This window comes from Sander lucioperca, chromosome 7 (assembly GCF_008315115.2).
Source record: "Sander lucioperca isolate FBNREF2018 chromosome 7, SLUC_FBN_1.2, whole genome shotgun sequence".
In the NCBI taxonomy this organism is placed as follows: domain Eukaryota; kingdom Metazoa; phylum Chordata; class Actinopteri; order Perciformes; family Percidae; genus Sander; species Sander lucioperca.
Window position 1 is genome coordinate 26,404,298 of NC_050179.1, and position 26,828 is coordinate 26,431,125.

At 40.0% G+C, this 26,828-nt stretch overlaps 1 protein-coding gene across 2 annotated transcripts in view; it reads right to left on the minus strand.

Moving 5' to 3' along the window:
* The window catches only part of cpne2 (copine II), a 73,143-nt gene that overhangs the window by 36,680 nt on the left and 9,635 nt on the right, over positions 1-26,828 (minus strand). For both annotated transcript variants that reach the window (XM_031294839.2, XM_036003378.1), the window contains 8 exons: positions 9,987-10,166; positions 9,669-9,743; positions 9,231-9,302; positions 7,531-7,614; positions 7,232-7,321; positions 6,517-6,615; positions 3,556-3,642; positions 2,134-2,193 (listed from right to left, as the gene is read on the minus strand). In XM_031294839.2, the coding sequence (XP_031150699.1) occupies positions 2,134-2,193; positions 3,556-3,642; positions 6,517-6,615; positions 7,232-7,321; positions 7,531-7,614; positions 9,231-9,302; positions 9,669-9,743; positions 9,987-10,166 (747 nt within the window). The remainder of the gene's footprint in view (positions 1-2,133; positions 2,194-3,555; positions 3,643-6,516; positions 6,616-7,231; positions 7,322-7,530; positions 7,615-9,230; positions 9,303-9,668; positions 9,744-9,986; positions 10,167-26,828) is intronic.

A 26,828-nucleotide genomic window follows, 5' to 3' on the forward strand; every position in this document is an offset into this window, starting at 1 on the left:
AATCGGCCGATTAATCGGTCAACCTCTACAAGACACCAAAGATGATGTTGACGGAGAAAGCTAAGAAGAGTAAAGGAGAGAGTGGCCGACCAAGAGGCCATCGGACAAGAGTAAATCACAGAGTGGTCGTTGGCGAGAGCTTCGCAAAATAAAGATGGCGAGCTGCAAGATGGCGAGCTGGCCATCGTGCTGTTGGACTAGTAAGTAATATTAGCTGGCTTGCTATGTCTTGTGTTGTTGCACATGCTTGATGTTTGGCTGTGTTAGCAAAGTGTAGCGATGTATAATTCAGCGGTGTTTAAGTGAAATGCACACATCACAAATCACAAAAATACTAATGTTATGCAATGTTGCTTTAAATGGTAATGTACTGTGGAAATAAAAGTCCCATTATAATTTCACAATGTTAAATTGGTTTCAGTGACACGATGATCTTGATTCAGTGCTATTCAGAATATGCAAGAGAGTAAAGCTCAACTCATTTTTTTCTGCACCCTCAATTTTATGTTGTCCTATAATTAGGGCTGTCAGCATTAACACATTAAGGGTCGAGCATAATGCGTTAATTTTCTTTAATTGTATTAATCGCATATCGCCATTTATTAATTTATTTTCACTTCACTCGGCTTTGCGTCGTGCCTAACAGGCTACTATTTTGCCGTACTTCCTCGTAACACATCCTGCTGCTGCAGGAATAGCAGCGCGGATTTCGGTGCCTCATTCTAATGCCACTGATATGTCTGCACTTCTCTCTGATGCTCTGAAAATGGACGTTACAGGAAACAGAAACATCGCTGCACATGACGCTAGTTAACACATTATTTTCATCATTATGAATGAACACATAATACACAGACTACATGTCTTAATTGGTAATATTAACCGTCTAAAAATGGAATTAAAAGAATGTGCTAAAACATGCAAAACAATCTGGACAGGACAGTTCTTAATATACTGTAATTGCTCAATCGTTAGAGACATTGCTTCACCTGTAAAGTCACATGACAGCACATTTAACCAAAGTACCAATATAACACCACAGAAGGGTATATGCTGGACTACATTTAAGCTTTTTTTCCAGGTTAGATCCCTACGTATTTAGTCACTTGTTTTACTAAACATCACATTGTAAAATACAAGGAGATGCACAGGTGTCTGAACCCAGAACACACTTGCTCACAAAAAATCAAGCATGTAACAGACTACATTATCTGTACCCTGCTGCATCTGGAGCCCGGTTCTAGCTCACAAAGCTGGGAAATTGTTGTAGAGATAGAGAAGAAAAGAAAAAAACGGACACCGTATGTGCATACGTGTAGCTGGCACAGAGTGTTTGTGTGTGTGTGTGTGTGTGTGCTCTGATTGTATATGCGCTGTAAGTATGCATTTTTCTTAATGTGCATGTGGTTTCAGAATGTGTACATTTGTGTTTAGTGTGTGTTACAGTAACAGTGAGCCATTCTGAATGGTCCTGAGATTTATCAACAGGGCAGCTGTATTTGTTGGACAAATACGACCCGGAAAATAATGAAACTGTGTGTGTGTGTGTGTGTGTGTACGCGCGTGTGTGCGTGTGCGCACACGCGTGTGTGTGATTGGCGATTACAAAACAGGACTCTTTCTCAGTTGCACACAAAGGTGTGACATCACCAGGGACACAAGAGTTTCTCTTAACAACAGACCAGAATACACTATCGCAATTTTCTGTCCCTCTCCCTCTCTCTGGTAAAATACCCATCTTTCTATGTCTTTCTTTGCCTATTTCTCTATCTATCCCCAAATCTTAATGTCACAGTTACTTTCGATTCACCATTTCAAAATATACATGTCTTGTATTTACCTGTTTTTCCCTGTTGTCTTTCTTCCCTCCTGTTTTCACAATTCAACAAAAGGACCCACATTTCAATGTTTCACAATACCCCAATACTCTTCTCCGCTCCACTCATTTCTTCTGCCATCACACTTTTCCTTTCTGTATGTAAATGATCGCCATCTAACCATAACCCCGGGAGATGAAAATAAAGAGTCTAAATGTCTTCCATCTGTTTTCGAGAGCAAGGCGTGCAGAAACATGTATCTCATTACCACATCATTGCAGAAGCAGAAAAACAGGCAAGCTAATATTATACTCACCGTAAACATGAGCTGGCATCCTCCCAGTATGTAATCCAGAAAAGTGTAGTCTCTTGTAATCTAGCAAAACAAAAATCACAGGGCAAAGTACAAAACCATCAGCAAGAGAAGAGAGTATTGATTTATTGATACAGTATGTGATACACTCAATTAAATCATTAGAATGTGTAAATCTCACCACCATTATATACTGTTAACTCTGCTACACATAAGAACACAGACTTTTGTTATTCTTTTACTTTAGGTACAGTTTCTGACTAATTGACTGTCTACTAATCTTAGTTCATTCTAACACCTAGACTATGCAGTACACAACTAAACACAGCACACTGTAAAAATATATTCTATAACTCTTTTCATAATTGTTTTAAAATGACAAAACAGCCCATGTTTTTCTGTTTCAACGTACCACCAAAGGAGCACCAATTATTATCTTAAAATTTCCACTTCAATTCCAGTGAATATTAGCATGGTCATTAGTCTAATCCTTGCCGTCAGCCAAATATAATTACTATATTAGTTGTTTTGTGCATGTACTATATGTGTATGTGTGTATGTGTGTGTACATGTCTGTACAAAGGCTTGGTCATGATTGTGCGCATGAAAAGAAGAAGAAGGAAAAGAATTAATTATGAAAGCTTGTCATCATATGTACACAGCTTTAATGTCATTCCAATAGGCATCTAAAGACACAGTGTTCCATCTTAATGTGTCCTCTGTGGGGCTCAAAGCTACCACGCTAATTAGTTATTCAGAGGGAGTTATGGACACACAGTAAGACGTGTGTCAGCTGATCAAAACCACAATGGTTTAATCAAATGTTCCACTGAGTCGAGGGTAAGATGGATCATTATGAGGTGGCAAGACGTGCAGAGAGTTTTTTTGACAGTCAAGTCAGTTATTTTTCTTCTCTCCTCCAGCTCAACATTTTAATGGATATAACTTATCCCGTTGGTATTCTAAATGGGAATTCATCTTGAACACTGAATCTAGGATTGACAATTAGTCGATTAATTGATCACTTGATCGACAGAACATGAATCTGCAACTAAAACCGAAAGCTTGAAACGGCAACAGTGCCTGTGTCTGTTTTTGTAGTCACTCTAATATTGAAAACATCAGTGTATCTCCCTGTTTTATTTATCATAAATGACACATTAATTACTACAGCGGTATAATAATTGTCCTAAGACCGATGCAAAAACTCCATAAGGAGAGATGCAAGGAGATGACGTGGGAAATGTGCTTTACATGTGATTGCACAGGTCTATGTGCCAGGCTAATTATAGCCTAACAGTAAGAACCCAACCATTATCATTTAGACGCAAGCAAAGATTAAGATTGTAAAACAAACATGGATTGTTGACAAAAGACCAAAGCTCCACCCCTTATCCATCCAATCATCCATCCATCCATCCTCACCTTACATGACTTTACTATGATAATGCCAGAGTTTTTATAACTCTTCTTCTTCTTCTGTTTCTTGGGGTTGATGCAGTCAAACTCCACCTGAAGAGACAGAAATACAATTGCATAGAAAAGAGTCAATGACAGGTATCAAAGGGGAAATTGGGGGGAAATTGGTAATAGTAGAGATGACAGCACAGTTGTAAAGAGTGCAAGTCGGTGGGATGGGGGGAAATGCACACACGACTGAGAGACTGTGACTTGGATCTGCATGTATTCCACACGCCGCTTACAGTTAACATGGAGATGTATTATAAGCAAACTATGCTACAATGGTGTAGTATACAGTTTATATGACAACCTACATATATATAGAAAACATAAAAATACTCTTTATTAAAAACACTTAGTGAATTCATTTTACGTGATGAACATGAAGATGAAAGAAACATTAAACTTAGGACTATATTTGATACTGTAAGTCACACCAACACACATTATATAGCAATGTGTTTGATGAAAAGAAACATTTGAGACATGCACGCACACACACACACACACACACACACACACGCACGCACGCACACACACACACACACACACACACACTCCACAGGCCTTGAGTCGCTTGTGATTCATACGACAGGTACGTAGCTCTAAATGCCTTGTCGTGTTACTAGGGCTCAGCTAAAGGCTGTTTTACATCTCAAAAGCACCTTTCATTTTCTCATCCTTCTTTTCACAACGTCTCTCTCTCCATCCCGCATCTTTTTATTTTCTGTGTGTGTGTGTGTGTGTGTGTGTGTGTGTGTGTGTGTATCCACATCATTACCACACATGAAGAGACTCAGTGGGAGAACAAGTCATGAGGCTGCTTTGGCACATGCACACACACCCACCAGTTTCACAAATGAACACACATACACACACACACACACACACACACACACACACACACACACACACACACACACACACACACAGATACACATGCAAACACACACTGAGCTACTAATGAATGAATGTTTTTCTGATCCCTGCATCTTTACATCTTTAGCAGACCAGAAAAGCAAAAGTGAAAAGAATAAATCTCAATAGTATCTATTTATTAGCAGCTCAGAGTTAAGACCCAACCAGTCCTCGACGGCCATAATGTGTGAATGCAGCAATGCAAATCGGTGCATGATTAACCAGCATGAGGCAGGGTTGTGGCAAATACAGTATAGCTAAAAAGTAAAATAAAACTACTATCCATTGGCTAATGACAGAGCCTGATTCTCATTTATTTGGTGCAAGATCAGATAAATGCCCTTTAAATTTAGAAAATAAATGGTTTAGTGTTTCAAAATCAAACCATTAACATTCTGTTTTACTGTAAAAGGACTCGGCAGCTAAGTTGCAGCAGCCCAAACTGGATGATATAGTGGTTTAAATCCAGGTCATGACCCTTGCACTGTCGCTATTCACATTCCCTCTCTGTCCCAAATTATCCTATTTTTGTTACTGAAAAAAGAGATATTAATAAAGATATAAGAAGTGACAGCTAAGATGCAGGTAATCCAGGATTTACTGCAATAATACAGTTACATACAGATAACTGTCACAGTCTGTCTCTGTGTCCCTCGTATCCAGCCACTTCCCTATTCCCCAGCCCCCATCATTGCCATTTTCCATCTATCAACCTGATGCCCTCAAACTTTCCTTCCTTTACCTATCACCTGGCTGTCTCACCCATTGACACACTTGTTCCCACTTCCCTCATCTGTAGGGCTGGGTACCGAATTCAATACTTTTTAGGCACCGACTAAATTCCCTATATAGTATCGAGTATCGAAAAATGCCTTGTCATTCAATACCAAAATTTCAATACCTAAGGAGTAAATCTCATCACCATCAGTGAGCCAATAAGCAAGCAGCATGCTTCTGCCAAGATCTAATAATGCTGGTGTAGCAGGCTGTGTAAGGTTATACGTCGTAGAGGCAGGCAGGAAAAACTCTACGTTACTCACTGAGACAGGGCTCACATAGTAGGAGCTGAAAAATAAATAAAAAGATTTGTGCCGTAATGTGTTGTGTTGTAATTAAATTTTTGTTCAAATGGATTTTATAAAATTGGTATCGAAAAAAGTATCGTTCAGGAACTGGTATCCAGGTCACGGTATTGGTATTGGTATCGGTACCGAAAAAATTAGAACGATACCCAGCCCTACTCATCTGCTCTGCTGCTCTGCCTGGCCTTCCCCATGTCCTTACCTGGATCTCATTCCCTCATCAGCTACTCTCTGTATACCAGTTTGTTCCCCTGTCTGTTCATCATAGTTGCTATGTGTGTTTTTTTTTTTGTTGCCTCCCTAGATTGGACTTGCTGCATGTAAGCCTGTGTCTACTTTAGCAATAAATCACTGATCTGATCCTGTCTACCTGCTTAGTCTGTGTTTGGGTCGAACCCTTGTCGCCTGAATTCACCCCGTAACAGATTACAGTAACTTGAACTGACAAACACACACCTAATCACTTGGGATGTCCAGATCCGATCACGTGATTGGAAATCGGGCCCGATCACGTGGTTTCAGACTCGATCGGAATCGGACGTTACCTCCCGATCAGGACTCGGATATATATATGTATATATATTCTCATTATTTTTTAACACATCTATAGTTATGCGGGGGCACAGAGTTAGACCCTTTTGACTCCACACAGAAACAGCAACGCGTGCGGCATGACATCACTTTGTTGCAGATTGGTTAAAATGGTTAAATGCCGGCAAAGTAGAACACGGAAGCAGCTTGAAGCGGAAAGCGCGAGTATGTCTGCGGTCTGGAGGTATTATAAAGTTGAATTATTATAGAAGTATCGGATCGGGACTCGGTATCGGTAGATACTCAAAATCAAATGACTCGGACTCGGACTCGAGGGCAAAAAAACCTGATCGGGACATCCCTACTAATCACGTTAATGTCAAATATGTTTTACCTCCACTGAGTTCTGGGCTTCACTCATCTTGGCAGCAGTGGTTTGAAACTCTCCTATGAAGTCGTGGCCGCCATCATTATCATAGTCGTAACACAGGACCTGTCATTGTGCAGAACACATTGCATCATTCCATCATTTTTTCCATTTTCCAAACTATCAAGTGGTAATGTATCTGGTATTTGGCCCTCTTTACACTTCTCCATGCTGCTCATCGTAAAAACTCTCTATTCAAAGATGTTAACTTTTATCAAAATGAATAATTGGTTACATTTTATATGGACAGTAACACCTTTTGCACTTTATTTATATTGCATTGTTGTCCAGTAGGGGTGCACGATTCAGAAAATGTCACGATTCGATTCGATTCGATATTGATTTTTAGGCACGCGATTCGATTGAAAATCGATTTTTGATTAAAAAACGATTCTCGATTAAAAAAACGATTCACGGTATGTAAATGTAGTTACTTTTCCCATGTGATTGCAGTAGACATACAATTTAAAAAAAAAAAATGTTGCACACCCCTATTGTCCAGACTTTGCGATTATGACACAACATCATCAAAACAACATGATCAAACTTTTATGCAATACTAACAGTGCACAAACATGCTACGTCCTGTTCTTCTTTTAATTGCCAATCTGCACTGCTAACATTTAATGAAGTAGAAATGCCTCATCACACCAGTTTTGTAACAGATGATACTCTAACTAACCTTGATGTTTCTGTCCACATCTCCATTGCAGAGAGAAATAAGCGGCACAGTAAAGGGTTTCCATGCTGGATCTAAAGTGTTCTTTATGACCTGAAGTCACAGACATAAAAGAAAGGCACGTAATCATGGAATTACACAGCAGCAAATATATAATGCAGTTGTAGCCACAGTAGAATTACCTACACTCGGGGCTGTACACTTATTGTTGTGTAAGACCTGGTTTAGCTGACAATGACCGCTCATGGTTGACAATTTTGACAGTTAGGTGAAGGAGCTTTTATTCCCCACTGATGACTCACCTCGGTCCTGTGCACCAGCATCCATTTGCCGTCTTCTCCCTGTTTGTGAAACTCCAGGTAGGGGTCTGACTTCCCAAAAAAGTCCTGCATAGAACAGACAGTTTGTCTTTTTAAAGATGTTACTTGATTTATCCTTAATTCTCCTCTCCTTAGCCAAACTGCAACACATGATTTTAGTTTAGTTTATATATATATAATATATATATATATAAACATCATATTGCAGAGAGGAGTGTTTTCTGTGTTTTCTTTTTGTTTAATTCATGTATTAATTAAAAGATACTCTGAGCTCCTGCAACGGCTGTGCTTTGTGTTTACTATGGTGGTGTAACTAGAGGGTGCACAGCAGGCACACATCAGTATTAGTTCAAATCACAATTCAAGCTGTGCTGTTTCTGACCTGCTGTCACTCTTCCCTTCACCATACACCAGCGGCTACTTCATACTGTAGGTCCAAGATTGAAAATAAAATAAAACATTGAAATAATAAAAATAGAAATTCTGCATGGTTTTAATTTTCACCTATCTGTGCACATGATAGCTCATTAGGCTACATCTACACTAATACTTTTTAGTTTAAAATGGAACATCTTTTGCCACGTTTACACCCCGCGTCCACACTACTCCGGCGTTTCAAGAGCCCCTAAAACGGGGACATTAGAAAACACTGCTGCCCACGTTTTGGTTTGAAAACTCCGGGGTTGCTTTGTGGTCTTGCACTTTTCAGTAATTCAATTCAATTCAATTCAATTTTATTTATAGTATCAAATCATAACAAGAGTTATCTCGAGACACTTTACAGATAGAGTAGGTCTAGACCAAACTCTGTACTTTACGAAGCCCCAACTATTACAGTGGTTGCCTCAAGAGCAAGCATTAGCAGTAGCTATTGCGACAGTGGCAAGGAAAAACTCCCTTTTTTGTTAGGAAGAAACCTCGGACAGACCCAGACTCTTGGTAGGCGGTGTCTGACGGCACCGGTTGGGGGTGTGGTGAATGGTGGCAATAATAGTCATAATAAAGATAGTGAAACAGTGATCACAATGGTAGTCATAGTAGGGCACAGCAGGGCGTTACGGGGTGTAGTGTGGCACAGCAGCCTGGGTGGACGCGGTTGGACGCGGCAGGACGCAGTCGGACACTGCGGGGAAATGCAGAGCGTAGCAGGGTGTAGTAAGTCCATAGCGTCAGCTGCACCCAGGACCCCGGTGTAGGTGCCACCCAATTCCAAGGCGATGTTCTGGGTGAAGAAGAAGCAAAGGGACTCCGGGGAGAAGAGAGAGAAGACCGTTCCACCTCGTTGTCGGTCCAAGCAAATAAATCCCTGGTCTCACTTGTCGCCATTGTTTTTTCTTTATTTTCAACTTACACATCCATTATTTTCAACCGCAGAGTAAAGATAGACAATCTGCTTCCTGTTTACACTGGCACGCACATGCCCAGTGTATGTGAATGGTCATGTGATATGCATTGTCAGACGTGTTAATTTGGACGGAGATTAGTTCTGCTACTGGAGCTAAAACTAAAACTAAACTTCTCTTCAACTCTTGTGTGGACGGAGATTGTTTTTGTTTCAGAACGCCGCTTAAAAATGAAAACGTAGTAGTGTACATGTAGCCTTAGTGTGTGTGTGTGTGTGTGTGTGTGTGTGTGTGTGTGTGTGTGTGTGTGTGTGTGTGTGTGTGTGTCTAACTGCCTACCTTCTTATCCAGTTTACGCCCACTCAGGGTCAAAGTGATGATTCTGTTGTCAGACAGCTCCTGAGCTGTTATCTAAAATAACATTACAGCACAACATTAGCTGCAGCAAAAGTACTGGCAACTATTAACATTCACATCAACATCAGCAGGAACAGCAGCAACAATAACATTCATCAATAACAGTAACATCACTGTCATCATCATCAACAATAGCAAACATGCCATTAGAGTAAACCACCAACAACCTTTGATTTGATAATACGGTACAATGTGTGTGTGTGTGTGTGTGTGTGTGTGTGTGTGTGTGTGTGTGAGTGTGTGTGTGTGTGTGTGTGTGTGTCAATATGAGAGACAGAAAGAAAGTTTAAGATACAGAGAGAGAGAGAGAGAGAGAGAGAGAGAGAGAGAGAGAGAGAGAGAGACAGTAATGAATATTACCGTAATGGATCCTTTGCCAGCTGGCTTCCCATTGGCTAAGATCAACGGTCTGTGAAGTTTCTTATTGGACACAATCTAGTAGACAATTAAAAAGAGACACACAGGACAGGAATCAATTAAGACAAAACACAAAACTAAAGAAATATGGGTTTGAACCACTGAAATCTTTATTCTAGCCTATCCTACTCAAAAATGTGGATCTTGTCCAACTTGTCCAAAATAAATGGGTAGGTCACATAAGGTCAATACATTTTATGGCAACTTATCCTATTAAGTACAGAACCAACTTTGAACATAAAAGGAGATATCAATCCATACCACTCCCAGTGTGCAAATGAATTCTCCCAGGAAGTCATGTTCGTAGAGCTGAGTGGCACACTTGTCTTCATCGAACATGGCAAAGCGAAGCTTCTGGATCTCCTCAAAGTGGTAGTCCACTTGAAACTTCACTCCAAACACTGGGTTCAAGTTGTTCACAGCTGTTTCAGTGCGGCCAAGCTAAAAGGCAAGAAACAAGGAGAGAAAAATAATTTTGAAAATCATTTAAACACATGCAATTCAAGTGGAGTGTGGCTGTACTTGTGTGCATCCAGTGGAACGGTGAGGTTCACTGAAAAGGCACCTATGTGTCAGTTGTTCAGTTTTAACTTTTAAAGGTCCTATGTGTAACTTTTTACGAGCAATTTTTTTATTGCCAATGGGCAAAAGGGTTGTAACGTAAATTTAAAAATGAGAACTTCCCCGACTTTCAGTTGCCTATAACAGCCTGTGGACTAATTTCTATGTAAAGGAATTGGGACGTATTTTTTGGGGAAATCCAAAGGATATGATGTTATGCATGCTCTCGAATCCATTGCCTTTCTTCAGCTCCCCTACAGCGGCAACAGTGTGCAGCATTAGCTAACGTTAGTTTAGAAATGGAGTTCGTTAACGTCAACAAACGACCGGCACCCAGGGGCGTAGCACAAAATTCTGGGCCCTGTAGAAAGGCATTTTCTAGCATCTTTTTGGAGTACTCAGTCCCCTTTCCACCCCCAGTCTGACACCCCTGCCGGCACCCACCACAACACAGAGTCCAACACATGCGTTGTTTCCTATGTGTACATTTAGAAGCGTTGGGTTGATGGACCTTCAGTTGGCAGCAAACTTTCCGTTGCTGCAGTTGGACCCAGTGGCACTGTACCTATTTTTTAGGTACAGTAGCCGTCACGCATCCAGGTAGTAGAAGGCGATGTGGTCTGGGCGGGGGGAAGCAGGGAGCCCAGCTCAGCCTACTGGGGAAGCCGCTCATAAACAGCACTCAGAACGGCCAGAGAAATGTGCCCAACCACCGGCAACAAAACAACGTGCTGGAGAGCCCAAGAGCCTAGGCATTCATCTACCATGTGTTTGTGTACGATTAATTTCATAATTTGCATTGATTGGTACTCTGTTGTGGAGCTACACACCTGTTGATACTGTTTCACCCTCTCAGCAGGAACCATAAACTGTAAAAGTAACGTTAAAACATGGTTTCAATCAGCTTAGGTATTCTGCCAGCGATAACATATTTAGTGTTAGTTAGTTAGTTGGCAAACTTTCAATTTGAGTTGGCAGAGTGACGATGTTCCTGACCTGTAGGATATCTGCTGGTGCTCGTTGAGGGAAATAAAGAAGAGTTCAGTTGTAAGGTTAGTAGGCTATAGCGGTCAGAAACACACAGGTGAAATAAGGAGGTATTAATTTCAAAATAGGCGTACATATTGCTGCAAAGACATGCTTGACTGAGATGCGTAGCCGCCACCGCAGCTGCACATAGGTCGTCATTTGTTTTCAACTTTTATTGTGCGGTAACTTAGTTTCATTGATATTTATTAATATTCAACGCTATCCAAATTGCTCCAAATTCCAAAAACCAAGATCATTGGGTACCCGCCAAGTATGAAGTAGATTGGATGAATGGTTTTCGAAATATTTAAAAGACACACACACACACACACACACACACACACACACACACACACACACACACACACACACACACACACCAGGGTTCTTGATTTATAAACTTAGCACAAAAAGTAAGGAAATTTGTGTTTGGTAGATTATTTCTCTGTGGTAACAATGCTTTTTGGCAATAAATATTATACCATTGGAAAGCCTGTTTAGTTCCCTTTCAAATGGTGCCCCATTTGTAAGGAACATGCATTTGAGCAGCAGCGCTGAGTATGTGGGTTGCGCCCATAAAAAATTTGCCAAATCTTCTCTGCCAATGCCAAACAGCTTATTCTGCCATTGACTCGTTTGGTGTTTGGTGGATTTGATGATTGGAGTTTGAAGAAACAAGACATATTGGCAATTTAACAATGTATTCATTTCACAAACAGGAGCCTCAGTAGCATGTGGAAGAACACTACACAGCCACAACAGCCTGGCACCTCCTCCTCATGCTGGTCACCAGCCTGGTCACACACTGCTGTGGGATGGCATCCCATTCTTCAACCAGCATTTGTTGCAAGTCAGCCAACGTGGTTGTGTTGGTCACTTTGGCACGAACAGCACGCCCAAGCTGATCCCACAAGTGTTCAATGGGGTTGAGGTCAGGACTGCTGGCAGGCCATTCCATCCTCTCCACTCCCACATTCTGGAGGTAGTCTCTGATAAACCGAATGTGTTGTGGAGATATGGGATTGCCACTGGTTGCAGAATCAGGCACCTGATTGTCAGCACCTGCGGGTACCAGAAGCTCAAAACAAGAGTCAATAGCAACAGCAAAGGAAAGCTGTTTGGCATTGTCAGAGACGATTTGGCAAATTTTTCATGGGCGCAACCCACATACTCAGCGCTGCTGCTCATCCCACAAATGCATGTTCCTTACAAATGGGGAACCATTTGAAAGGGAACTAAACAGGCTTTCCAACGGTATAAGATTTATTGCCAAAAAGCATTGTTACCACAGAGAAATAATCTACCAAACACAAATTTCCTTACTTTTTGTGCTAAGTTTAGTTAGATTCATCCTGAGGACAATCCAACAGTTGTTGAGAACAGCATAAATATGTGGGTCTGAAAAAAGGCCAAGACTCCATCAAGTTGCAAAGTTGTCTGACTTTAATATCAGCACTGTGAGGTACCCCTTCAAATTACAGTCATTTGATTCAATGTTAAAATAACTATAATAAAAAGATTATAGATTACTGTAACTCAAAAACTTAATTTTCCTCTACTTTTCCTAGCTGGATCCAGTTTGAGGTATTACAAGTAATGAATTCTGATGCCCCATAAAAATAGCCCGGACAGCACACAGACAGATCACAGACAGAGTGTGTGAGTGTCTCTAAGAGCACTGTGGGAGTCATGTTATTTGCTCTAGGTCCTCTAACCCTGGTGGTTCGATGACTAATACTTACTGGCCGAGCTACTCTTCAGACTGACTTACCCTGACCACACTGCATAGTGTGTTTGTTTTTTTTAAACCATGTATTTATTGAAATTGTTGTACATTTTACAGACAAAAACAGTACAAGGCACATAACATAAAACAGAAAAAAGACCAAGGATCAAATGTAGTAGCTGTAGCATCCACAGTCATAAGTCTGTACATCCATAGGTGTATGCTTACATGAAAAACATACTGCCGTTGTTTATCTCAACACCATACAGTACAGATAGCACACTTCAGGCATTAAGAGGATGTTATATTATTTATAAAAAATACAAAAAAAATAAAAAAACGCTTGGTCCAGCTAGTTATCACTCTGACCATCCACATCCATACTGTTATTCTCAAGAAAATTGAAGAAAACGCTCCAGATTTTCCAAAACTTGTCAAGCTTATTTTTTGTTGTGTAACTTATCTTTTCTAGAGCTAAGTAAAAAGTCATTCCCCTCAACCATTGCGATGTGCCACAAGGCATGTCTGATTTCCAAGAGCAAGCAATGCATCGTTTGGCTTCTAAAAAACAAATTCAGTAGAGACCTAACTTTGTTAGAGGTTATAAAGCTGTCTGGGTAGAGATTTAATAAGCATAATTTAGGGCTAAGGGGCACCTCCTCACCAGTGATCTGGCTTGCCAGGTCCAACACCTTCCTCCAGAATGAGAGTATCTGTGGACATTCCCACATACAATGGAATAAAGTTCCTTTTTGGTCATTACATTTGACGCAGGTATCTGGTATGTTAGAATTAAAGCGATGCAACTTAGCTGGGGTTATGTATAGTCTACTTATCCACTTATATTGCAATAGTTTGGAGTTAGTATTTATGGATTGGGTTTGAGCTAGAGAACATGCTTTTGATCATTCCTCATCTGTAATATTCTCCTCCAAGTCTGTTCTCCACGCATGTAGTAAGTTTTGTGATGACTCTTTAGACTTACTTACAACAAATTGTACAGTAATGAAACCTGTCCCCTAGAGCGTAAGAACTTTAGAGTGTAATCTTCCAGAGTGGATCGGGGCGGGAGTTCCAAACTATTTTTGGACAGGATGAAACTTCTAAGTTGCAGATATTTAAAAAAATGTTTGGAAGCAATCCCATATGAGGGTTACATTTTCATTATAGAGGTCAGCTACCTTAGCCACACCTTGCGATGCCCAGATTTTAAAGCCTGCGTCTGCTCTACCAGGTCGGAAGTCATCATTGCCAAAAATCGGGGAGAATTGAGATAATTTAGGAGTTTCTCCCAGGTGTGCCAGACAATTATGCCAAACCATTAAAGTATTTTTGAGAAAAGGGTTTGCAGTCTTTTTAATTAGTTTCAGCTTGTTAGCAGAGTATACATAAAGATTTAGAGGGATGTTAAGAGAGTTAAATAGAGAAATTTCCCCTAACACCAAATCTTTGAAGAACCTCAAATAGGTAGTGCCACTCCACCTTGTCAAAGTCCTTTTCGGCATCCAATGACGAGATAGCAGACATCCAGTACATCCAGATTTTTCAAAGACAATGTTAAGCACTCTTCGTATATTGTGGAAGCCTTGTCGTCCCTGAACAAAACCGTTTTGGTCAGAGTGAACCATTTGTGGTAAAAGTGTTTCTAGCCGTCTAGCTAATACCTTACAAAGAATTTTGAGATCATTATTAATAAGTGAACTTGGTCTGTAGGATCCACATAGGGTGGACATTTTCCCAGGTTTTAACAACAGTGTGATCACAGCCATATTTAGAGAGGGGAGAAGGGACCCAGTGTCTAGTGCTTCATTATACATCTCAAGCAGAGGTTGTATTAACATGTCCTGAAAAGTTTTGAAAATTTCAATGGGAATCCCATCGGGCACAGGGGTCTTCTCCCCCTTTATACAACCTATGGCTGCAGACAATTCCTCACTGGTAATATCAACTTCTAGGGTGGCCACGGAGTTTTCTTCAAGGGGTCTGATACCTCATAGTGTGTTTATCCACTATTACACAAGGTCACTATACTGTGCGTCTAGTCTGTCACCGCTTCAGAATTTAAGGGAATATAAAAGGCATTTTTGAATGGTCATTGGACTGATGAACCTGAGATGGCAGCCATGAAATGCCAACACTCTGGGACTAAATTGCATCTGTCCTTCTGCTGATTAACAAGCACTACACAAAGCACTTTACTTTGTTTGTTGTCATATTCTATTACAGTGTCTGGTGATGTGGTGTTTCAGTTTTGTAGATAAGTGTTGCTAAATTTATAGTGACTATATGTAACTTTTTAATGTTTCTGATAGGGGTGCACGATTCAGAAAATGTCACGATTCGATTTGATATCAATTTTCAGGCTCAAGATTCAATTCAAAATCGATTTTCGATTCAAAAACGATTCTCAATTAAAAGAACGATTCACAGTATGTAAATGTAGTTACTTTTCCCATGTGATTGCAGTAGACATACAATTAAAAATAAAAATAAAAAATTGATTTTTTTGCACACCCCTAGTTTCTGAAGCTCTGTCATTTTTCATACAATGGTCTTAAATGACCTGTAACAGCAAACGAGTCTAACAGTAAAAAGAACGCCATTTTTAGTAAGGCCTCTGCCTGGGTTCGATTTTTACCATGCAGTCACAGAATGATTTGTGGCAGTTAGACGGCGCTACAGTCACACATTCTGATGGGTCACAGGTTTCTTTGTAACCCCGGAAAGCCTGTGTTAGTATCCAGCCTTCTGAGCCAGGTAAAAGGAAGCAGGAGATTTCTTTATATAGGCCTAATTGTATTTTAATGTTATTTTAGAAGTTATCTGTTGTAGTTATGGCTGATACTGGGGCAGGACCATCACAGAAAAGAAAGAAATTAAACGAAGAACAACTAAAAGCTAAAAGGGAAAGAGAAAGTGAAAGACAACGGCAATAACGTGAGTCAACTTCGGTTGGGCTATCAACAGATGGAGACAATTACGGGATTGTAAATGATTCAAAACCCACCCCGAATTCCCTTCCATTTAATGCGGATATTTTCCTTTTACTCCGTGTTTGTATTGGCGTACTACTTTCTTTTCCCTTGACCCACTGTAACGTTACTTGTGTAAAACGTCTGTGGGTTTCATTAAAATGCGCTATATTAATCTAAGTTATTATTATGTTGGTTGCTGTAACAAACTCTTAATGCTTTGGCTCGTGACACAGTGACAGTGATATCTGGTTTATCTCACGAGACATCCAAAGTAGGCTAAGTTACCGTATGCAACACTTGAAATGCAACGATGCATCTGTAAATTATCCTCTTATTGTAAATTAATGATTTTCTGTCTGAGCAAAACATTCATCGCAACTGTATGACCTCCCCGTAACGCTAACTCAGTAATACAGTGGGTAATACAGCACCGTAAAGACCTTTACGACAGCAGGTGTGGTAAAAACACTACTGCTTTTGTCCAAAGCGGCCGCTAGAATCAATACAAACTGAAAATTACATTTAGCCACTTTAGGTGAGCTGATTTGAACTAGTTCACACAGAAGAAAGTGCTATTACTTAGTTTTGGTATGACCACCACACCTATTGAAGAAAATTTGGGAAATTTTATTGACTTACACAGAAGCACTTAATGAACACTTAATTAAGGAGACATTTAAGCAGGCAGTACAGTTTAACCATGAATGTGTTGTTGTGCAGTGCCCTCCCAACTCTCTGAAGTTTCTGTCTTCCTGAAGGTGTATTTAAACTCATGCTGGAGGCGTTACGTTTAGCTGAATCTTCAAGGTAAACAAAGATATTGCAGTCGCCTAAACACAGATGCTAAAGCCTAGATATCTCTCTCTGAACACCAGATGTTGTAGTTGAGATCAAAATGAAGATCAAGTTCGAAGATGGGTGTGGTCCAAGCAAGGGCATCTGAAGTAAGGAAGGGGCCATTGGCCCCCCTACTTTACATCCCTGGTCTGATTTGGCGGTGCAGCTGGTGTGATACCATTGCAAGATGGTCTCTAGTTTGTCAGTGTTTTCACTTTGAGTATATAGCAGTATCAAATAACTGTAGAGACATAAGGTACCTCTATAAAAATGTATCTTTAACATGTCATTACGAATGCTTTTATCTAAAATATCATAGATTTCTCTGACTGTACAAATTGTTATTATTAAAGAATTGAGAAGAGACAGGCTGCAGACCTACTTCAGAAGGGGAAAGGGTTTTAACTTTAGCCTGCTAACAGTGCTTACAGCACTTATCCATCTGTCTCACTCATGGGAAGAGAGCAGAGGAGTATGGCTGCACTTTGCGGCTTAAAAACTGATATTTCTGGGGCATCATGGCAGCCCAGCAGGCTCAAGTGCATGTTTCATATTTGTGCCATTGTGGATTTGACCTGGCTCATCGGGCTATGGAAATGAATCAGACCCTTGTAGCACTTCATACATTTTTTACCCTCTTTATTCATCTGTTAATGTTTGCTATCAGATTAATTTGACAAAAAAATAAGCCAACAAAAAAGGATTCAGATTTCTTCCTCTAAGATACAAATGGTGCAATAATAACAATATGAACAGCTGGAGCTAAAGTGTTATGATAACAAGTAGTGCTGTCAGCGTTAACGCGTTAATCACGATGCGATTAAGGGCCGACGCGATTAATTTTTTTTTAACTCCCGGACGGCTCGTAGACAAGTCGAAAGTCATATGCACATTGTGTAAAGCCGAATTAAAATATCACCAAAGCACGTCAAGCTTGAGCTACCACCTATGGAGCTATGCTACCAGCTAGCATGCTACCCACTCAGGAGAGTGCTACTTGCCGACCTGTGGATGAAACCAAATCCCAAAAAATGACTACAGCTCTTGCGAAACGGGTGGCAACTAACTGCAGACCTGTCAGCATCGTAGAGGACTCGGGTCTTAAAGACGTACTACGGTTGACCTGTCTCGTCGCCGTCGAGGGGGACAGTAGTTTCACCATACACATACCACACGGAGAAAGCAGCCACACTGAACAGCTGCAAGATGCTGCAAACGCTGTCTCATACCGGTGATCACTGGACGTCAGTGAGTAATCAACATTATTTAGGAGTTGCTAAACACTATATTGACTCTGGTAAGGATAGGGATTTTTAGTTTTTTAGTTAGGTACTTGGAGGAATTGTGCAATAATGACAGATTCACACATTTCTCTTTTGTTTACAGTATAAATAATTACAAATCTTAAAATCAAGTTCATAAAGTCACTTTCTTTGCATTCATTTGATTCCCAATCAAGATACACTGGTAAAAATTGCTTTTGATTGTTAATATGTACTTAAAAACTGTTCTGAAATGCAAAATAATAGAATTTTAATCATGTGATAAAATATGCGATTAATCGCGTTTAACTATAGAACTTCAGCGATTAATCGCGATTTTAAAAAATTTATCGTTTGACAGCCCTAATAACAAGATTTTCTTAACATTGTAGTCCAACGTGGAAAATAAATATCACACACTATAACAAATTTCCCACTGTTTGTAGGTGTTTGTTAATTGGCAATTCTTTGGGTTGGCTTGTGTTGTTTGACTGCTCAAGGACCTAGGGTTTGAAATACAACTACTCAAAACTATCTGAAACTTTATAAAGTGTACATTACAGGCTGACTTGGGCCTGGTAGGAGTCCATGGTGCTGCGCGAAGTCCGGTGGCTCAGCTCCCTCCATTGCTGGCTCTCGCCACTCTCCCCAATGGGAGACCTGTGCTGTGTCTCAGTTCGCAGTCTTCTGTACTTACACTTGCTATTTTCAGTCCGTTTACACTGACAAAGTATGGCCAAATGCAGTGCACTAAGAATACCCGGACGTTGCACTCAAAACGACGCCCTCAACAATCGCCATCTTTGCTACAGAGCTTGAGCCAGGACCACCAACATATTTTCAAACTTATGAATATGTCTAGCCTATTATTTATAGGAATGGCAAAGTATGCTAAAATCGTGTAATCTCACCCCACTATTAAACCTTACAATTCATACACAAATAGTCCGATAACTCAGTTATTTGTGCTAAACAAAGTCACTAAAACTGCGGCATTGTGACAGTTGCATGATCAGCACCAAGAACAGCACTACACATCAAACAATATGGCTACATTCAGACTGCAGGCTTTAATGCTCAATTCCGATTTATTGCCAGATCCTATTTTTTTTGACTGACTGCTCACATAATTTTTTTTAATGTGGCCTGCATCAGACTAAAGTATGGATATTTGAATTGATTTGTTAAATCACTCAGACGTAACCTAACAAAGGACACAAACACTGTTCTGGGGACAGTTTTGGTGAAGGACCTTGGGTCTCATTTCTAAAACTGTGCGTAGGATCCTTACTAAAAATGGCGTACGCCAAAAAAGAATCAGATTTATAAAACGTGTAAGCAATGTTCCCTGTTGTGGTTATGGATATTTCTGTTGGGGTCGTTTGTATTTCTGTTGCCTGTTTGCATATTTCTGTATATTTCTGTTCTCTGTTGTGGATTCTTTGGATTGTGTGAATTCCAAAAATCGATTCATATTTAAAAAAAAAAAAAAGTAATTTTTTTTTTTTTTTTTATGTCTACTGCAATCACATGGAAAAAGTAACTACATTTACATACTATGAATCATTTTTTTAATCGAGAATCATTTTTTAATCGAAAATCGATTTTGAATCGAAGTCTGAGCCTAAAAATCGATATCGAATCGTGACATTTTCTGAATCGTGCACCCCTACTTGAAAATATTAAGAGTAATCGTTATTCCCACATTTATTTTCTGCAGTCTGACTTCAGTTCCCCACCTCACCATCTGCGTTGCCAATTCCCATTGTCTCCAAAATGTGCATACGCATGGGTCTGAGTTTGCATGAAGGACCGCACATTCTCCCATCAAGTTTGTTCTTAATAAATCACAACCTTTGCGTGGGAAGTGGCGTACGCACATTTTCAGCCCCGTTTTGTGCGTACGCCACATTTATAAATGAGACCCCTTGTCATTTAGCTAACTTTTCTTAGATGCTCCATTTAAATATGTATAATAAAGCAGAAATATCATTCTGCATGATTTTAATGGGGAACAAATGGGTTGGTACTTGTCACTGTGCGTAGGTATTTTAATTAGGGCTGTCAAAATAACGCGTTAATTTCGATTAATTAATCTGAGAAAAAATAACGTGTTAAAAAAAATAACGCAGATTAATCCATTCCATATTGACGTTTGACCCGGAGCCGTTATAGCCACCATTGAACTGTAAAATGAAGGAGGGAGACGAGAATGTGCTGCCTGGATCATTAACTGGAACATTTACTTGTAAAAATCTTCTTCCTGCCAACCCTGGCTACCGAAATCTGGTGCCACTGATATGTCTGCACTTCTCTCTGGTGCTCTGAAGATGATACAGGCAACACAAACACCGCTGCATGTGACGCTAGTTAACACTATACTCGACAGCAGCTAACGTTAGCCTACCGCTAGCTAGTAGCTGGATTAAAAACGGTTAAAATGCTGACAGCTAACGCTAAACGGTGTAAAGTTTGACTGTGTTTTACTGTAGAGGATACTGTAACAATCTGCAGCTGCCGTTGGAAAAACAACACAGACGGTGCGTTCAATGAAACTGGTAAACTACAGCCTTATGGTGCATTTGAAGTTATTGTAAATGTCCTTTTCCCATCTGGTGGTTGTTTTTGTCGTTCAACAGCAATTTACTAGTGAAATAAGTTATTGTTATTGTTATACATTATTATTAAATCATTTAATTTTGACCATATGGCCTTAGCAATAAACAAGCCGTTCTTTAATGTCACCAACTGTTGTTTAGTACTTTTTTTACTTTCTTAAAAAGTATCGGTTCAGGCACCGTTAATTATGTATGCGATTAATTTGGATTAATTAATCACAGAGTATGTAATTAATTAGAATTTTTTAATCGATTGACAGCCCTAATTTTAATATTTCTTCTATGTTTTCTTGCGATTATTTTTGTCTGTAACCTTTTATGCTGCTATCTTGGCCAGGTCAAACTTGTAAATGAAATCATTGATCTCAACTTGTTCAATATGGGTTAAATAAATACAATTAAAAAAAAAATCCTAACATGGTTTAGTATCACAAAGATTGATCCAACAAATGACATTACAAAGCTACATAAGGCTGCACTGAAGATGTGATTTTAAACCCCACTGATTTTAGCATTCCTACTGTATGTGGTAAACCAACACATTAAATGTGAGATCTCACTTGCAGTGTTACAGGCGTATATGTGTCCTTATACATGTTAAGATTGTTATGGGGATTTACAAAAAAAAATCAAAGGAATTTACAAAATAGCCAAAGCAGTCTGCAAACTGGGTGCCATGTCATTTACATAGCTGAGATCCATATTTCTGTATACCTTTCATGTTCCTTTATAGCCTCTATCACACCAGGTTTAGCTGCTATCATAACTTTCCATCATAGTTTCCTTCATTATCCACCTTCCTTCATTCTCCTCTTGTTCAGTCTCACTTCTTTTTCTGTCTGTCGCTCAAACATGTTCTCATCTCTGTCTTCCTCTTCTCCTTCTCAATCCTCTCTTTCTCTCGCTAATTTTCCCCTCACCCTCTCTTTCCCTCCACCCTTTCCTCATCTCCCTCTCTGACACCTCCTCGCACTCACACTCTTACCCTCTCTTTCCCCCTGATGGACCCAGCTGCTTCTCACACCTCTATCTCACAAGACAGCCGAAGATAGAAAGTGAGACAGAGAGACAGAGAGAGGAAGACTGGTGACAGAAATGAGAAAGACAATTGGAAAAAGGAGGAGAGAGAAAACAAAACTAACAGTAGGGGGATCAGAGAAAGTGAGAAAGTCAGGGGGTGTGTGAGAGCGAGAGAGAGAGAGAGAGAGAGAGAGAGAGAGAGAGAGAGAGAGAGAATGAGAGAGAGAGAGAGAGAGAGAGAGAGAGAGAGAGAGAGAGAGAGAGAGAGAGAGGGAGAGCGGTGGATAATATCCGAGAAAAGGTTCGGGCCTCATTTCGCCTCCTCCATCGTTCCCTCACTCCACGAGCACTAAGCTTTTGTTTCCCTTCCCGTTGCCATAGTAACCGTTGGCAATTTCACATCAGAGCCACATGCCCTGCTGACCGACAACTAGCTACAACCCAAGGCACTCGCCTACACACACAAACACACAAACACACACACACACACACACACACACACACACGCATGCACGCACGCACACACATACATACATACATACACACACACACACAAAAACACCAGTTTGTCCTGTTGACCAGCTGTTAGCTACAGAAAAGCCTTGAGGGAGCAGCCTACACACACCAAAACTTCATCACTATGTTCCTCTTCAGTAGCTTTAACTTCAACTAAATGTTTTTATTTTTCTACACAATGAAAATACTGTATTATTATACATTCACATCACATATTGTTTGCAGAATTAGAGCGAGCAAGAAGGCTCCCTAAACAAGAAACGGAACACAAAGTACAAAGTGCCTGGACTCAACTGAACCGCTGACTGATGCAGCGCCACTAAAAGTGTCATTTACATAAACATAATTAACTCTGGTTAAAGTTGTGATTGTGCTCAACAATTTTGATTCGTAACAAATCCTTTTTATTATAGTCTAGTTTATTCTGTGCAGTGTTGTCATGGACTGGAGCCAGTCCCTGCCCCCTTTGAGGCAAAAGGTGGGCTACACTGTTGGTAGGTTGTTAGTCTATCACAGGGCTAAATTAGCTCTCACAATCACAAAATGACATTTGTTCGTCCATGCAAAATAGGTGGGGCCAGAAGCTTGGTGACATAGTGACGTTTTAGGGGTAGCTGGTGAACTGCTGTAGCTGGTGAGCTAACCTTTAACTTGAAAGCCAGCCCAGCCGGACTAGTGCTAGTCAGTCACAATAGCTCTCGGAGCGTCTTTCTATTTTCTCCCTACTTTTTATCTACTTCCCCGTGCCATTTGGGTCAGCATTTTAAACCATTTCGTTCAATACAAAGGAGGGATAATACAGCTCTCAGATCTAACAAGCTTGAAGGTGAGGAAACTCTTCAGTCGCCTCTCCGCAAAATGTATCCTTGCCTATTTAACAAATATTAATTGTGCTTTATGTGGTTCACGTTGGACGGTGACGGAATGTGGCTATGAGTCCCTCATCAGGATCAGGAAATCAACTCAACAGTCTCCTGCTGACTCTGCTAGCCTGGCCGGTCAAGTTTTTCAAATGTAAACATCAGAGTAAACACAGAGGAAAAGGTGAAAATGGCAGCTACAACCTATGGCTTCAATCCCGACAACGTGGACAAGCAAGACCATGTCTGCGTCCGTATCCATGTCTACATCAGATGAGGCACCGACAGGATTGCATTACATTACTCGAACGATTTCATGTGACGAATAAAATTGATTAATTGAACAAGTTGTTAGCAAACTTCTTAGATTAGATGGATCGCTAACTGGACGATAAGTTCACACAGTTAGTTCAAAAGATGTATTTGTACCATCAACTCCTGTCAGGGTTGGGTATCGTTTGGGTTTTTTCCAATACTGGTGCTAAAGCAATACTTTTAAAATGGTGCCTGAACCGATACTTTAAAAAAAAGATAAAAAAAAAAAAAAAGGCACAATGTCGGCAACATTAAAGAACAACTTGTTTATTGCTATGCCATGTGGTCAAATTAAAATTATTTATTAATAATGCAATAACAATAACTTATAACAATAACTTATTTCACCAGTAGACTGCTGTTAAACGACAAAAACGACCACTAGATGGCAAAAGGGGATTTTACAAGAACTTTGAAAGCACCATGAGGCTTACCAGTTTCAAGTGAAGGCAACAGCTGTGTTGTTTTTCCGAAAACGGTTAGTTAGTGTCTTTATCTGCACACTGTTGGACGTCCCGGTGTTGGAACCCTCTACAGTGAAATACAGCCACCTTGTACACCGTTTAGCTATCAGCATTTTAACCCTGTTTATCCCAGCTACTAGCTAACGGTATGCTAACATTACCTGCTGCCAAGTGTACTGTTAACAAGCTTTGGTTGCCCACAACGTCCGTTTCGGAGCATCAGAGAGCAGCGCAGGCATTTGGACACAGTTTCTACTCTGATAGAGGAGGTTAAATAAAAGTGCTAAGTGTTAAAATAGTGCAACATACCTAATGAGGTACGATAGCTTCCTCCATTTTGGACCCTCCAGCTCTCTGTCCCCTGAGAAGATGGCTTGCTAGTGGTCAACGGCATAAATATGCTTGTTAATTTCACCTCCTCAAGCGGATCCACTAATATATCGGAATGAATTGATTTTGCTGTGAAATTTCACCGCTTCAAATCCTGATGTGACCAAGGCTTTAACCTTCATGTCTTTGGACTGAGGCAGCAATTACTTGGAAGAAGCCCAGGCGGACACAGAGAGGAAATGCAAACTCCACACAGAGAGGTCGCAGCTAGCCGCTAGACAGAATATTTAAACACAGCACCTTCTTGTTAACCAATGAGACACTGTGCTGCCCAGAAACTAAGTTGATAATACTATATGTTGAAAGCAAAGATTTAGGTTCCCATAATAATAATAATTTACTTTTGATCATTAAAAAAGCCTTGAATTTTGGAGGGAATGCATTACCTTTCTTGTGGACAGTAAAGCAAACTTAAAAAGGCTATGCAAGCCCACACATACTGTTCACTCACTTATTGTAGTTGTCGTTGTCCTGCCCTAACAGGTGAAACAAAGCTAATAGGATAGTCTGGGATATGCCAATCAAGGACAGACTGTTAATGCCCACACAGTCCTGAGAGGAGGTCTAATCAGATACAATAATTAAAATCACCTGTGTGGATTTACCATGGGTGGGCAGGGGCTTTAAGTTGACCTTTTTATAGCTAATTCTGGTCCACCATGTTACACCATAAAGCCACAGCAGCACCTCATGTCTGCTAAGTCCGTCATCAAAGGTTCTTAAACCCATATTTATTTGATAGAGCTATACTGTCAGGATCAAATTCACAAAGAATGGATTGTGGAGGCTGATAGCACCATGAATTGCGCTTCACTTGCAACCGCTATCTGCCCCATCTCAAGTTCCGGTTCAAAAAAAGGTATTGCACTAATGATATTACAGGGCAAACACGCCCATCACGTTTTGCAGCTCAGTGCAATTTGCCCTTTTTCTGCGTCTGATTGCAATTATCCACGTGGCAAAGTATAACTGCTGCCTTTGTGCCAAGAACACAGGAGGCAGAACAATGGCAAAGAGAAAAATAAGGAAAAGTTTAGAGCGCGAGCTACAGGTCCTGACCAACGAGGTGTAGAGGCATTCCTCAAAACTTCAGGCAAATAATTTAAACGTGACAGAGAGAAAACTTATTTGGGATTTAATATCCCAGTCTGTCAGTGCTGTTGGTGTTTTTAACCCTCACGTGACCAACTCTGCAATCAAACAACTGTATTGAGTTTTGTACTGAAGTAAACATTCAGTAGTCGTAAACATGGGAATCATCCATCTATGTCATGTGAACAAGGTCATAAAGGAACAAGGGCATTATGTTGAAAACAAAAAAAACATTTTATGTTTGGAACATTTTGGCAACCGGAAATGCAGAATGTTTTTTAATGACTCTCTAGTTCAGAGATCTTCAAAAGGAGGTCCATTACCCCTAGGGGGTCCTCAGAGTTAGTGCAGGGGGGGCCGCCAAATTATTAAAAAAATATGTTTTGGAAAGTTTATTTTTTCAAAAATTAAAATGTCTGAAAATATACATTAATTTGAATCCAACATATCAATAGCAAAGATAAATTGGCCTATTTTTGAAAAAAAAGATTCTGTTTACATGTTGAAGATAAGCTTACTATATAAGGTAGCCACTATGGTAGCCGGACAGTTAAGCTTAAAGATTCACTGTGCCTTCCACATGTATGTTTAATGTTACTGTTGAATTTATGTTCATCCATTGGGCCAAGTTTAATATGCAACTCAATTGTATACAAGTAGGGGGTCCCTACTCTGTCTCTTTTTCATCTAAGGGGTCCCTGGCCTAAAAAACGTTGAAGACCACTGATCTAGTTGTATCCAAAAATTGTAATGATTGCAAAAATCATAATTCAGTGTTTTGCTAAACACTTATGCTATTGAATTATTGCACATATACATTTTTCATTTGCCTTTGCCTTCTAGTCCTGTATTCCTTATAAACTGGAATGTCAAGTTTACTATCTACTATGTTACGAGTAATCACAATTCATGTAATACATAAATTCAAATATTACGCTGGAGCTGAAAATATTCAAGCACTCTGTGTGGTATTCAAAAGTTTAAATAAAAATAAATACATAATGAACAAAATAACAAGGTTTAACTGTGAAACCTAAAGACAAATTTTGTGCAGATTTTTTTACAAACCCAATCTATATTAACATATCTGCATTTGAATGCAGAATCTGTAGGCAACAGGAAAAGATTATGGAAGCGTTCTGGTCTCTGTTTGTAATCTGAGGAGTACTGACCATTGACCAATCACGTTTGAGCAAGCTTTGGTTGCATGCAGGTAAACAAAGCAGGTGTGGAGAGCAAAAGAGGTGGAATGCATTGGCCAAAATGCAATCTCAGAATCCATCGGCTATCGTCTGACGACCATTTAGCTTTTTATTAGCTTTTTTAAAAAATCTGCATTCATATGCAGATAATTACAGAAACGTCGTCCCTCAACTCCAGCTCCATTCTCGCATCTCAAGTCGGTAATTGGACCTGGCGCACGAACGAGGTAGTCTTG